The 13447-nt window shown below is 47.0% G+C and overlaps 1 protein-coding gene across 1 annotated transcript; it reads right to left on the bottom strand.

Moving 5' to 3' along the window:
• Positions 1–1306: 1306 nt before the first annotated feature.
• LOC149363495 (diamine acetyltransferase 1-like) lies at positions 1307–3756 on the bottom strand. Its single transcript, XM_089573498.1, has 2 exons — positions 2426–3756; positions 1307–2374 (listed from the first exon to the last, which is right to left on the bottom strand). The coding sequence occupies exons 1-2, from the start codon at positions 2438–2440 to the stop codon at positions 1892–1894; spliced, it is 498 nt and encodes a 165-aa protein (XP_089429624.1). The 5' UTR covers positions 2441–3756; the 3' UTR covers positions 1307–1891.
• Positions 3757–13447: the final 9691 nt, after the last annotated feature.

Here is a 13447-nt window from a genome sequence, read left to right as displayed (position 1 = left end):
TGGGAGCTTGTTTTCTTTCCGTCGCGCGATCTCACTGGTCCGCAGCGAATACCTCCAAGCTGCTTAAGCGGGGCTTTGTGCTACGACGGTCGAGCCTAAGCCCGTTTGATTGATGTCTCCGCAGCGCAGTGCCCACGTCCGGTCGTGGCCTAATTAAGAAGGAGAACTGCAGTGTTGGGCTACTGGGGGTTTCTTCGAGAGAAATGATTGCTACGAAAGGGTTTAAGGAGGGTTTGGAAAGTTTGAGTGGGTTAGCTCTTGGTACGGACAGTAGTGTAGAACTCCTTGCTACAGACACATACCTCGGGAGGGGAAAGCTCGACACGTTGGATGCACCAAGCTTCTACCGAGCGATCTTCTTCTAATGCGCCCCCTCTAGCGAGGGACAAAGGGGTTTCACAGCGATTTAGCACAAGAACGTCTCGCTTCTGTAAATGTGTCGCACGTGACGTCACGGGCGCAATGATGGTTGCCCGCACAGTGCACTTTGGAGAAGCCTGCGATGAGCGGATTATGGATAAACGCGCCCTTTTTCTCCGTGTACTCCTGCGTGGTCTCCATCACGATGACTGCTGCGACTTGAGTGCAGCACAGCAATACGTGAACGACGACATATCTTAATGCGGCCGTTTGATAAGGATAAGACTTAATGGGATGTCGAGGACAGCTATATCCCATTTTCGTTCTCAATAACACATCTACGTGGCTCTTTCTCGTAATGTTGATATCTGTTCAGCAGCAAACGACGAATTTGTTGCTTTTTCCCAGTCGTCGTTTGTACTAGTGTTTTCTACGTACATCTACTCAAGAGTCGAAACGAACTTCCATTGATTTTTTGTAGCATGCTGATGCACGCTCTAGCGGAATCTTCGTAACAAAAATTTTTACTTACCCTCGTAAGCTACGCCACGCCTGAACAGAACGAAAACATCCATAAGTACAGACTCGTTATTATAGTAGTCCCCTAGCGACTGATTTCGCTGAAATCCTTACAGCATCTGGGAAAAAAACAAATTAAGCGAACCGACGAATGAGCAACGACTACTTCCTGTCGCACGTATTCATTGTTTCATTATCAGGAAACTTTTTATTCACAGCAGCGTATCACAAACCCGAAGTGCCGACGCACGCAGATACATGAACGGCGCCATCTTATGATGATGACGATGGCGCCATCATCATCGATAGCTGCGTGCAGAGTTGTAGCGTGCAAACACGCCAACATTAAGAGTACCGCTGCACAATGAAACTTTCCCACTTAGAGCCGCGAGTTCCTGACAAACTCATAAACACGCAGACAAGCGGCGAATTCCTGAAGGATCGTTTATTAGTGGATTGATTTATACTACAGGTCACGATGCTGGCCAAAGCAGGAAGGGCAATACAATGAAAACAGACCAGTAGAGTACTATGACAAAACAAAAGAACAACTTTGGAACAGACTGCAATCCTAATAGCTCATGACTTGATTAATAAACTACTCAGTGTTTACAAAAGAAATTATTAAACTAGGTAGACAGCTCACAATAGAAAACACTATTAGGTTTGGTTTGGTTTATTGGGGTTTAACGTCCCAAAGCAATTCAGGCTATGAGGAACGCCGTAGTGAAGGGCTCCGGAAAAAATTCGACCACCTGGGGTTCTTTAACGTGCACCGACATCACACAGTACATGGGCCTCTAGAATTTCGCCTTCATCGAAATTCGGCCGCCGCAGCCGGGATCGAACCCGCGTCTTTCGGCTCAGCAGCCGAGCGCCGCAACCCCTGAGCCACCGCGGCGGGGCGAAAACACTATTAAATGCACAAGAAAAACACTAAGACAAAGACACTAACGTCGTCTATAAAAGATTACAAAGTGGCACCCAACACAAGCAGTTCTTCTAAACAGCACTAGAAGCGCTGAGCAGATACGTCGGGCCGGTCACATCCAGAGAACCTCCAGTGTTGGTATCCCTGCGAGCTACTGATGTTGGTGGCGCCGCGCTTGGCGTAGAACGCCAGAGACGGCGCGTTCCAGTCGAGCACCTCAAAGTTGAGCACGTCGCACGAGCGCCGAACCCCGTGCTGCGCTACCGAGCGCCAGAGCGCCTGGCCGACGCCGCACCCCCTGTAGGCGGGGCGGACGTACAGGTCCTCCATGTAGGCCACGCGCTCCAGCGTCAGCGGGTTGAATACGAAGAAGTAGAGGGTGAAGCCGATCACGCTTTCGCCCGCGTCTTCACCTCCCCCGCTGTTGCTATCCGCCGGCACCGTGGCGACGTTGACGTGGGCCCACCGCAGTCCGCCGTCGTCCTCTTTCGGGAACAAGTGCTCCTCCAAGTCAGCGGAGCTCGACTTGACTTGATCCGACATCCGCTCGTAGTCGGCGAGCTCCTGAATGAGGGCCATTATGGCGGGGCAGTCTTCGCGTACGGCGCTTCTAACCTTGAATGACGTCATTTCGGGAGTCCACAATGACGCGCAGGCGGGGTCACAGAAAAGGCCCGACAATACTCCTCTCTGTAGATGGCAGCGTCCGTCCAAAGCTCGTTACCCCGTTAGTTGAGGAGCTCCCTCCAAGCGCTGCGCTGCAAAAAGACATATTGCTTAGTAAATGAGGTTTTACAGATTGTTGCCTCACCTATGGGCAAAGAATTAAACAATAAGCGTGAAAAATTTCACACAATTTTGAATGAAGTATGACTATTTATCGCCTATAAAAGGTGCGAATGCCTTCGAGGTTGGAATGTCTATGTCTCTAAGGGCTGCGTCCGTGATTAGTCTTTCCTTCGTGCTGCGAAAATTGTGACCGAAAATCAACCAACCATCATCGTGTGGAAAGTGCACTAGCATTGTAATCGAATGTCACACATTTAATATCGATCCGATAATAGAGGAGATACGCAAGTCATTTTTTGCCAAACATTGCGTTCGTATTTTTTGCGCGCAACTAGCCTGCCCGAAATTGCAGGCATAATGTCCTGAGACACCAAGTGTAAACTGTGTCATCGATCTTTTTTTTATACGTTCCCGATATAATAATTCGGGCCTAAGATCATGATTTCAGAATTTTTTGCCATATTTCGAACTGACGGATGTGTGCTGGGAAGCGCCCAATATTCACGAAATTATAACATTTGCGAAGGCCACTAGAAAATGGGTGTTCCTCTGCGTTGGTTACACTATTACGAACACTATTAAAAGTGTCCAAAAATGGTCTACCGTGAGTTAAACGCATGTGAATCCTCTTCCGTTTTTGAATGCCACCGTAAAACGTATTTCCACGGACTCCGGTTTCTTCGAGAGTGCTTCAATGGGAGCAGAATGACTCGACATGGACCAACCATACCCACTACATAAAAGCACAGCGTTCTGGCATGCTAATATATGTCGGGTTTAACGTCTCTAAGCCGCGCACGGACTATTGGGAACGCCGTAGTGGAAGGCTCAGAATTCATTTCAACCAGCTAGGGTTCAACAATGTGCTTTGAAATCCACGGGAATCCTTTCAGGGCTGCGGCATCAGCGATACCGCTGTCTAGTAGATAAAACAAATTTTCCACTGCCGAGTCTCAGGAGGATAATGTCGCTGTAAAGTACATGCGCGGAGAAATCGATTGGTACAAGCTTGTTACCGACACGGTAAGATTACAGAGTTTAAAATCACAGCAGAAACGATCTATCAAGGGCAGCGGCGACAAGCTTTCTAGCAGGGATCGATATACGTATATGACGCGTAGACAGATCATATGGCGTTGCCGGCTAGTTGGCTCAGTGGTTACGGTGCTCGGCTGCTGACCCGAAAGACGCGGGTTCGATCGCGGCCGCGGCGGTCGCATTTCGATGGAGGCGAAATTCTGGAGGCCCGTGTACAGTGCGATTTCAGTGCTCGTTAAAGAACCCCAGGTGGTCGACATTTCGGGAGCCCTTCACTACGGCGTCCCTCATAGCCTGAGTAGCTTTGGGACGTTAAACCCCCAAACCAAACCAGATCGTATGGCGCGTAGTCCGGACAAAATGACGCTTTCAAAGCTGGCCACATATATCAGCAGAAAGTGTCGAACCCACACGATAGTTTGGCAGCCAATGTGCACCCTCTGTCAAAAGTCTAGTCCACGGGGTTCGGTTCTGCAGTGTTGCTGTTATGAACCGCCAGCGTTCCATATCTCCCGGAGGAAAGAGAAACTCCTGTCCCCACCTCTCCGAAAGTGAGGACCTCCGCAATACCAACACCACTTCACGCATTAGAATAAAACCCCTTGAGCTCTTTACTACAACAGCTTTGGATGTAAAAAACGAAACGTGTCTTCTCATTTATACTTGGACGCTAATCCGTGACAGACATAGCAAAGTGTTCCTCGTCACAGAGCATCGGTCCGCACTACCAGTATGGCCAGCGAGGGTATGCGCTGGAGGGTTTTTTTGAGCACAGTAGCGAGACTCGAAATGCGACGAACGTTCAGTTATCTGGTACGCGTTTGGAGGTTTTCAGATTCCCAGCGCATTTATTTGTACCCTTCATTACCCGGCCGCGGCGGTTGAATTTCTTTGGAGGAGAAATTCTAGAGGCCTGTGTACTGTGCGATGTCAGTGCACGTTAAAGAACCCCAGGTGGTCGAAATTTCCGGAGCCCTCCACTACGGCGTCTCTCATAGCCTTAGCCGCTTTGGGACGTTAAACCCCATAAACCAACCAAACCTTCATTACCGCGCGAGTGTGTAGCCATGTCAAGGCTACGGCATGACTGCTCCCAACGTTATTACAAAGCCGCGATTATTCATGTCGCAACCGTTTAAACTGTCACTCGCGGAAGCCCCCCACCCCATTTTCTCTGCCAACAGACGCCGTTCCCCCTTTTCGCGTCCCTGAAGGGAAGCCGGCCGCTAATTTCAGTTACGAGGATCACTTTCCTCACATAGTACTTCTGGGCTATCTCTTCACTCCTTCAGATCAAAGTTCTTCATCGAATGAGTAACCGGATGTCACACGCCAAGTTTTCAAACTGTGATGCCTGTTGGGAAATCTAAAACTCTGCAGTTAGCTGGGACAAATCTGCGGCACATATTTAAAAGGTTGGAGTGTTCACTTGACTACATAATGCGCTGAACTGCAACAGGGCGCGCGCCTTAAATGGGACACGTGCAAAGTTTGTCAAAAGTACCACGGCCGGTCGATAAGCAACGCACAAGCATCAAGCGGCCGCGAAAGTCGACAGCTCGAGGTGTTTTCTTCTAAGGAGTTGCAGAAGTGGACACAAATTTAGATACTGAGCGCGCATTTTACTGCTGCTCGTATCTCTACCCCGAACAACCTACCAACAAGAGCGGCGTATCTTAGGTATGAATCTGCCGTCCACGGAGCTACCTACGGAACAGGGAGGTCGAATGAATGGAAGCTTTCTTCCTTTTTCATCCATCCTGCTTTCAATATGAGACGGAACGAACACTCGTAGAGCCAAAAATACCCTTACTATACAGAATATTGCACTACTTTCAACTCAGTCCTCAACAGCCATAGTATCACGAATGCAGAGGCATGATATTCGTGCTCGGTCTGCCCCAGAGCTGCAAAGCGAGGGCTCGAAAAGAAAGCCGAGCATTTTGAAAAAAAACTGCGAGCACACTTTGGCAACTAAAGTGTTGAGAGGCGAAAGCCGAGGACACTATGCCGTGACGACTTCCGGTGGATGTGACCTCACACCGTTCCCCTGGCTATATCAATACCCAAATTATACATCTTTTGGGGATCTTAAGTGTTAATTACGCTTAATTACACGTTTGACCGCCTAATTTGACACAAATCCGACGTTTTTCCGAACATTCTGTTACAATTTTCACTATGCCGTAACGACTACCGGTGTATGTGACGTCGCACCGTTCCCGTGGCTATATCGTCGACCGCGCTATTTCGACGCAATTTCGTCATTTTTCACTATAATTAATTAAATAATTAATCTACAGTCATCAAAGTTGGCTCCTAGGTCCATTTTTTCCTCCTCTATCTGAAGCAGCCATTGATTTTTTTCTACCTTTTTATTTACCGAGTTAAACGCGTGTGACACGCTTTGTTAACGGACGACAGTATGAGCCATTAACTTTGGCCTTTAAAAAAATCTGCTTTGCGCTTTCATCGAAATGCGGCCGCACAGTCTGCGATCAAACCACTGAGCACTATAGCCAGCTAAGACTGCGGCTCGAACATAAATTGCTTGAGAGGTGTATTTCGCAGTTTCGTTTTCGAACTTTAACACAGTCGAACTGCAGACTTTTCTCGAATACTATGGGAACCTTGTTTCGACGAAAAGCAAGCTTTGAGGCAACGTCTTCAAATTTTAATGAGGAAAAACGTGGAGCTGGGCAGCGCACGACTGCTTTCGGGCTAATTTAGAGCTCAGTATGTCGGCCAAGCAAAAAGCTGAGCTGCTGTCATAAAGCAATCGAATCTTTTGCGAAACTGCGGCTCCTATCACATTATATCTATTCATATTTCGAGAACTAGCTTAATTTTTGATGTGATATTCAAGACAAGCTACTGAGATGAGCCAGTGAATGAGCGAGCTAGCGAGTGAGTGAGTGTAGTGAGTTGAGCGAGCGAGTGAATTAATGAGACAGCGGTATGAGTGAGTTGAGCAAGTGACTGAATGAGTGAGTGAGCGATGAGTGAGTGAGTGAGTTGAGCAAGTGACTGAATGAGTGAGTGAGCGATGAGTGAGTGAGTTGAGCAAGTGACTGAATGAGTGAGTGAGTGAGTTGGTGACTGAATGAGTGAGTGAGTGAGTTGAGCAAGTGACTGAATGAGTGAGTGGGAGATGAGTGAGTGAGTGAGTGAATGAATGAGCGAGCTAGCGAGTGAGTGTAGTGAGTTGAGCGAGCGAGTGAATTAATGAGACAGCGGTGTGAGTGAGTGAGGACTAAGAGAGTTGCGCGAGTGAATGAGCAAGTGAATGAGTGGAGTAAATGAATGAGTTGAGCGAGCGAGTGAGTGAGCGATACGTGAATGAATGAGTGAGCGGAGTAAGTTGACCGAGTGAGTGAGTTGGGCGCGTAAGTGGAGTGAGTTGAGCGAGTAAGCGAGCGATGAGTGAATGAATGAGTGGAGTGAGTTGAGCGAGTGATTGAATGAATGAGCGAGCAATAAGTGAAAGAATGAGAGAGCGGAGTGAGCGAGCGATGAGTGAATGAACGAGTGAGTGGAGTAAGTGAGTGAGTTGAGTGAGTGCAGTAAGCGAATGAGTTCAGCAAGTGAGTCAGTGAGCGATAAGTGAATGAATGAGTGAGCGGAGTGAGTGGAGAAAGTTGAGCGAGTGAATGAGTGTGTGAGCAAAGAGTGATTGAATGAGTGAGTTGAGCGAGTGAATGAAGGAGTGAGTGAGCGATGAAGGAGTGGAGTAAGTGAGTGAGTTGAGCGAGTGAATAAGTGAGTGCAGTAAGTGAATGAGTACAGCGAGTTATAGAGCGATAAGTGAATGAATGAGTGAGCGGAGCAAGTGAGTGAGTTGAGCGTGTGAGTGAGTTAGTAGGTGAATGAATGAGTGAGCGGAGTGAGAGTAAGCGAGTGAGTAGAGCGAGTGAATGAATGAGTGAGCGATGAGTGCATGAATGAGTGGATCAAGTGAGCGAGCGAGTGAGTGTGAGCGATAAGTGAATGAATAAGCGAGCGGAGTGAGTTGAGCGAGCGAGCGAATGACCGATGAGTGCATGAATGAGTGAGTGGGTTGAGCGAGTGAATGAGTGAGTGAGCGATTAATGAATAAATGAGTGGAGTAAGTGAGTGGACCGAGTGAATGAGTGCGCGATTAGTGAATGAATGAGTGGAGTGAGTTGAGCGGGTTAATGGATGAATTAGTGAGTGGAGTGAGTGAGCGATTTGAGCTTGTGAGCGAGCGAGTGAGTGAATGAGTGGAGTGAGTGAGCGAGCGAGTGAGTGAGTTGAGAGAGTGGATGAGTGAGTGCAGTAAGTGAGCGAGTTGAGTGAGTGAGGTAAGCGAGTGAGTAAGTGCAAGAGAAAATTTTATTTCACTGGCCACGTGCAGCTTGTGAACCGTTTTAAGAGGTGCACCCCAAAGCAAGACAAAGGAGATGCGTGCGGTAGCTTGACGTTAAGCAGACAGCTTTCAGGAATCGGGGCAAAAGACCTCCCTACATAATCAAGAACAAAATGAAACGGCCGAAAAGGAGTGCTCGTTAAGCGTAACTTCCTTCACACTGCCGCCCGCAAGCTTCCGCGCTGCACATCCGCGAGCACTGCCAGCAGCGCGGGGCACCCCGAGAGCAAAAGCGTTGTCAACAGCTCGCTCGTTATACGAACGCCGCCAGAAAGCCTTCTCTCGTAAAAGCCGCGGAGCACGTCTCTGGCTGAGCCTCTTGTTAGCGCGTGTGCCGCCACCGTCGCCTCCGACACAAGAGAAAAATCTCGAAGACAGAATGTACGGTCGACATTCGCTTTGTGCCGCGCCCTGAAGCGCGCTAAAGGATTCGTTATTCTAATGACGGCGCCTCTATTCTTCTAGCATGAGGCGCACGTGTTTATTTTTATTATTCGCTGCTGCTGCGCCACCAATTACACATCGCGATTTCGGAGAATGGAGGAGAACGGAGCACCATTTCACAACCACTCCCACTTGCCGCGGCAACAAGCTGGAAGTTTAGCCCGCCTCGTCAAAAGCGTGCTCCGTTGTAGAACCGGTGACAGCCAATCAGGAGCGCTAGATTATGCTTCTGTAAAGCCTTACTCAGCGGAAGATTAGAGTTCCAGCATGGCGGAGTGAGTTCTACTGCTTCCCACATTATAAAAGAAAGTATGAAGCTGCGATGTGCCATACTGCGTGTGACTGACGAACTTGCCACGCGCCGTCGAAACATCGACACTACTTCCCCTTGTGCACTGGTAGCGATCAGCTTGTAGCGTTGGCAACGTAGTACGGTATTTGGCAACATATAATAGCAATACAAGCCCTAAATTTGCCTCGACTCCCTCTCCAACCATTACACGCATACGCCGCAGCCTCGACCATCCTTTCTACGGTTTCGGGCGGCAAGCGGCGAGAAAGTTCTCGGAATTTTGCACCGAAACACAGACTCAAAAAACGATCCGAAAGCGACGGCGCAGACGACGCAATAACGAGAGCAGACGACGATGCTCGTACGCGTGAACAGACGGCCCGCCGTCGACTGCACGGCGACTTGCGCCACACTAGAGTGACGAAAGCACGACGAAAGCGTCCACCAGTGGTACACTGATGCTCCCTTCTTTTTTTCCCGTCTACGGACCGCTGCTACGTGAGAAAGGGTAGAATTGAAGCGCACGTAAGGCGCCGTTTTAATTAAACCATGTCCCTGAGCCAGCGCAGGCGCGCTCACTTGTTGCTGTCACATTACTCGCCGCAAGAGGGAGACACTGGCGGGACCACGACTGGCCTATTATAGGAAGTTGAGCGTAGGCACCGGCGTTTCGAGTTACAGTCGAGTATTTCGGCACAAATTTCATAGCCACGTGCCACAGATTTGAAATGCGTCAATTAGGGCACTCTGCTGTCGCTTATCGGTATCAGCATGACGCTTCCACCTGTACCTCTCGCTCTACTAGTGAGCGCAACTGGTCCGCGGTTCTCGCCGCCTCGTTATGAAAAACTGATTAGTGTTCTCAACCTTGTTCATTTCAAAGCTGCTACAAGAATTCTGGAAGCGCCAGTCAAAAATACAGAATTAACCACATCGCGTTTTGAGGAGTCAATTAACAAGGGATTTTGCCCATTAAAACCGATCTATGCTAGGTGTGTCATGTAGCTGGAAGGAGTTTTGAAAAGCGGCACATTTTTAACGAATGCAATTGCACGAGATCTGTTTTCATCCGTCTGCAACATTGGGCATTGTACTTATTCCGTGGCGGTTAGGATAAATGAGATGTTTTACCTGTCGGAGATGTGTCAGAGTGAAAGGTGTTGAGTGTCACGAACAATCTCCAACTGCATTGTTTTTACAGCTGCACACGCATAAAAAGTACACTAAAACATAACAAGAACAAAACCATTCAGGACATTCGCTTGAAAACTGGTCTGTGGATTGAGCTGCAGTTTGGAAAATTCCACCTTTGGCGTCGCATATTTATTGTCTGACTGCAGCCGCTAGCGTTCCGTTCAATGCTTGAAAAAATTGTGCCGTGTGCTGTTCTCCTCAGACTAAAATCTTTAAACTTTTCCCATATCTGCAGCAGTCCAAGAGTAAACTAACAAGTAATCTGAATTAACTTGCGCAGGAATAATTTTCTAGTGCACTGCCCGACAGCAAAGAATAATTGTTTCATTCTCGATATAGAAGCACAGCTTTGTCACGTATGTTATTCCAATGTTCTTTGTTCAATGCTAACGACACATGGTCTTATCATTGTTTGCCACAAGATAAGCGACCAGATTTCGACGGAACCTCACGCAACACTTCGTACGATATGGCCAAGAAAGTTCTTCGTCACCGTTAAACTGAGCGCACCAAGAGCAACACACTCTTAAATTGACGTCTGCTGGGCACACCTGCTGCTGTCACCGCAGCTTAATTATTTTCAATTTGTGAGCCCAACTTCTCCAATAAATCGGTCAAATTCATTGCCAGTCTTATTGTCCACGTCGCTACATGTAAAAATATATTCTAACACTTCGAAGTTCTAGAAAAGGCTTATTGCAGCCAAGAAATTCTTCCACCTGCGAGGAGCACAACGAAATGAAGGAAAATAAAATTTTCAATAGTCCGACTATAGGACAGAAACTAAAAAAAAAAAGCTCTTCGAAACAGCAGCCCATGGCTAGCAAAACACAGCAGAAAGAAAAAGATGTTTCACTTTATTAAGCAGCTTAGGAGTAACCAAATTCTTGCACTCATGATTCTATTCTATGATTAGTTTCTTGCTTAGGTGACAAGAAAAACGTTAACAAGGGACTACTTCCTTATAGTGGAAGAACCATATATGCCTGTCATGAATGTGGGCGAAGCTTCACTGCAGACTGAAGTTGTACCCGACTATAAATCGAGCCTCAGTTCTGACCTCTTAGTAACATGCCACGAAAGTTACATCTGTAGTAGCCCACCAGTTCTGGGACGTACGTGTCCTCACATAAAGAGCATACAGTGCTACTGCATAAAAAGCAGTAACGCTGCAAAAACTGACATGCTTGGACAAAATTTCTCACAGGAGCTGCGCCTGATAATGTTTTGCAGAGAGTGACACCATGACAGCAGGGCTCAATGGAAGGGCACAACAGCTGACTAGGGCATTATGAAATGACAAAGCACTACATGTGGGATGGCAATATGACTTGCATAGTACAGTCTTTGTCAAAAGTAACCAGGCTGCATGGTTTGCTTTTAGCTTGTATAGTGGAGCCGTTGTGGCTTTCCTGAAGATCGAAAGGGGTTGGAAGGTAAGAAGACCCCCAGTCCTTACCTTTAACGGCCATTTCAACTTCAGGGAAGCTGGAAGGGCTCCACTGTACGAGCTAGAATCAAACCATGCAGCCTGGTTACTTTTGACAAAGACTGTACCTAATCAATAACATATATGCTTGTGCACTAAAGGTCCTCCACTGTCCCTAGCAAAAAGCATGCAACTTTAACCTGTATATGCCTAGCACCCTACAAGTAGGACACTATTTTTTTGAGCAGTAACTCTAAAAGTTTATTCTGTAAAAGCTTGCGCATGATAGCATAGGTTCAAGAGGGTCTAAACTTTTCCTGCTCAAGGGTTGTGTAGTGTGTGTTCAGAAAAAAGATCTGCTAGGCTCTACAGACACCATACTTGAAATTAGACCCCATCAAATATATTGTAATTCTGCAAGAAAAACAAATAATTTGCACTCATTGTCATAAGGAAACCATCGCGTGTGGTGAGAAATGTGATTTTAAAGTCGGTGTCAAATGTTTGAAGCGTTACTACATGTAAGAGGTCGCGAATTTGCCTACAATCCTATATTGTAGGATGGCTCAGAAGTTGGTGCTGAGAAAAATATTTCTAACAATAAAAGAATGATTCTGAATTGTGAAGTGAAATAAACGTTTTATATCGAATAATTTTTCAAATCGAATTTTTTTCAAATTTCTAAAGTTTCAGCAAAAGTAGGTCAATTAATATACACTCGTTACTGGAAACTACATGCATAACCAGTCAGTGGGTGCTACATGTCCCAAATGTGAAAAATAATCAAGCAACACCTTGGCACAGCCTAACATGGCAAGCAGCAAAACAAATCATGATTCCCCACTTAATCCAAGCAAGCCTTGTAGGAGGGGTGACTGCCACCACTTACAAGACGAACGTGATTGCTTCCACTATGTAGAGCCAACTCCTCCAAATTTTGCAGCTATCTCAATACAGACTGACACCGTTCTGTGACGTAAGCAAGGTGTGGTGGTGCTACTGTCTTTGGGTGTGGGGTGGGTAACAGCTGGGGATACGGCCCATGAAAAAGCATGTAAGGCAGTTTTCAAGGTCGCGTTCTGATTTTGCGGTGCACCTAGGAGTCATACAGTCGTTTAAGCTCCGCCTTATGGGTATGATGAGATAGCATTGGTGGCACCCTTCAACATCCTGGGGTCCTCTTTGCATATCATTTCGCAGACAGGGATACTTTTGGACAAAACTGATAAGGCCTCCATTTAAAGGAGTAGAGACATAAATTTTAGTTGCGTTAACTTTTTCAGAATGATGTGCAGCACAATAGAAAACGTAGACAGCTACGTGGACTGCACCAACAAGTGCTAAATAATTTATAACTTGATTTTTTTCACTCATGCTCTTTCAGTTTCACTTTCAACAGCCAAATGATGACTGTGACATGCAAGACACGTTCAGGTCATGTGACGCATATAAAAACTGTAGTATGGTCGCTGCTTTCTTCGTTTAAATTCACATCAACTCTTTCTTACACAAGGCTGCTCAAGAGTTGGAATGACAAAAAATTAACATAACAAAACATTTCTTAAATGTCATAATGACGTTTGAATCATGTTGAAGCCTTTATATTCACAATTTATGCAATGTTTTAGCTGCTTTTCAAATCTGCCACTCCGTGTGTGACATCCCTATATTTCCGACCACACCGCATTTTCTAGCGCGCCGCCAGGTTCACCGCCAAACGATAGCCTTAATACTATTGTGTTGAAAGCCAAGTACATCCAAGAACAGAGTGTGCAAGTATGGACCACCGTTTCGGTTTGGTTTATTGAGGTTTAACGTCCCAAAGCAACTGAGGCTATGAGGGACGCTGTAGTGAAGGGCTCCGGAAATTTCGACTACCTGGGGTTCTTTAACGTGCACTCACATCGCACAGCACACGGGCCTCTAGAATTTCGCCTTCATCGAAATTCAGCCGCCGCGGCCGGGATCGAACCCACGTCTTTCGGATCAGCAGCTGAGCACCGTAACCACTGAGCCACCGCAGCAGGGCTGGGACCACTGTTTCAAACCAGCCATATTTTTAAA

This window comes from Amblyomma mixtum, chromosome 2 (genome assembly GCF_055824585.1).
Source record: "Amblyomma mixtum isolate Tamu chromosome 2, ASM5582458v1, whole genome shotgun sequence".
In the NCBI taxonomy this organism is placed as follows: Eukaryota; Metazoa; Arthropoda; class Arachnida; order Ixodida; family Ixodidae; genus Amblyomma; species Amblyomma mixtum.
The sequence above is the reverse complement of the archived record's forward strand: the minus strand, read 5'-3'. Positions and strand labels throughout refer to the sequence as shown.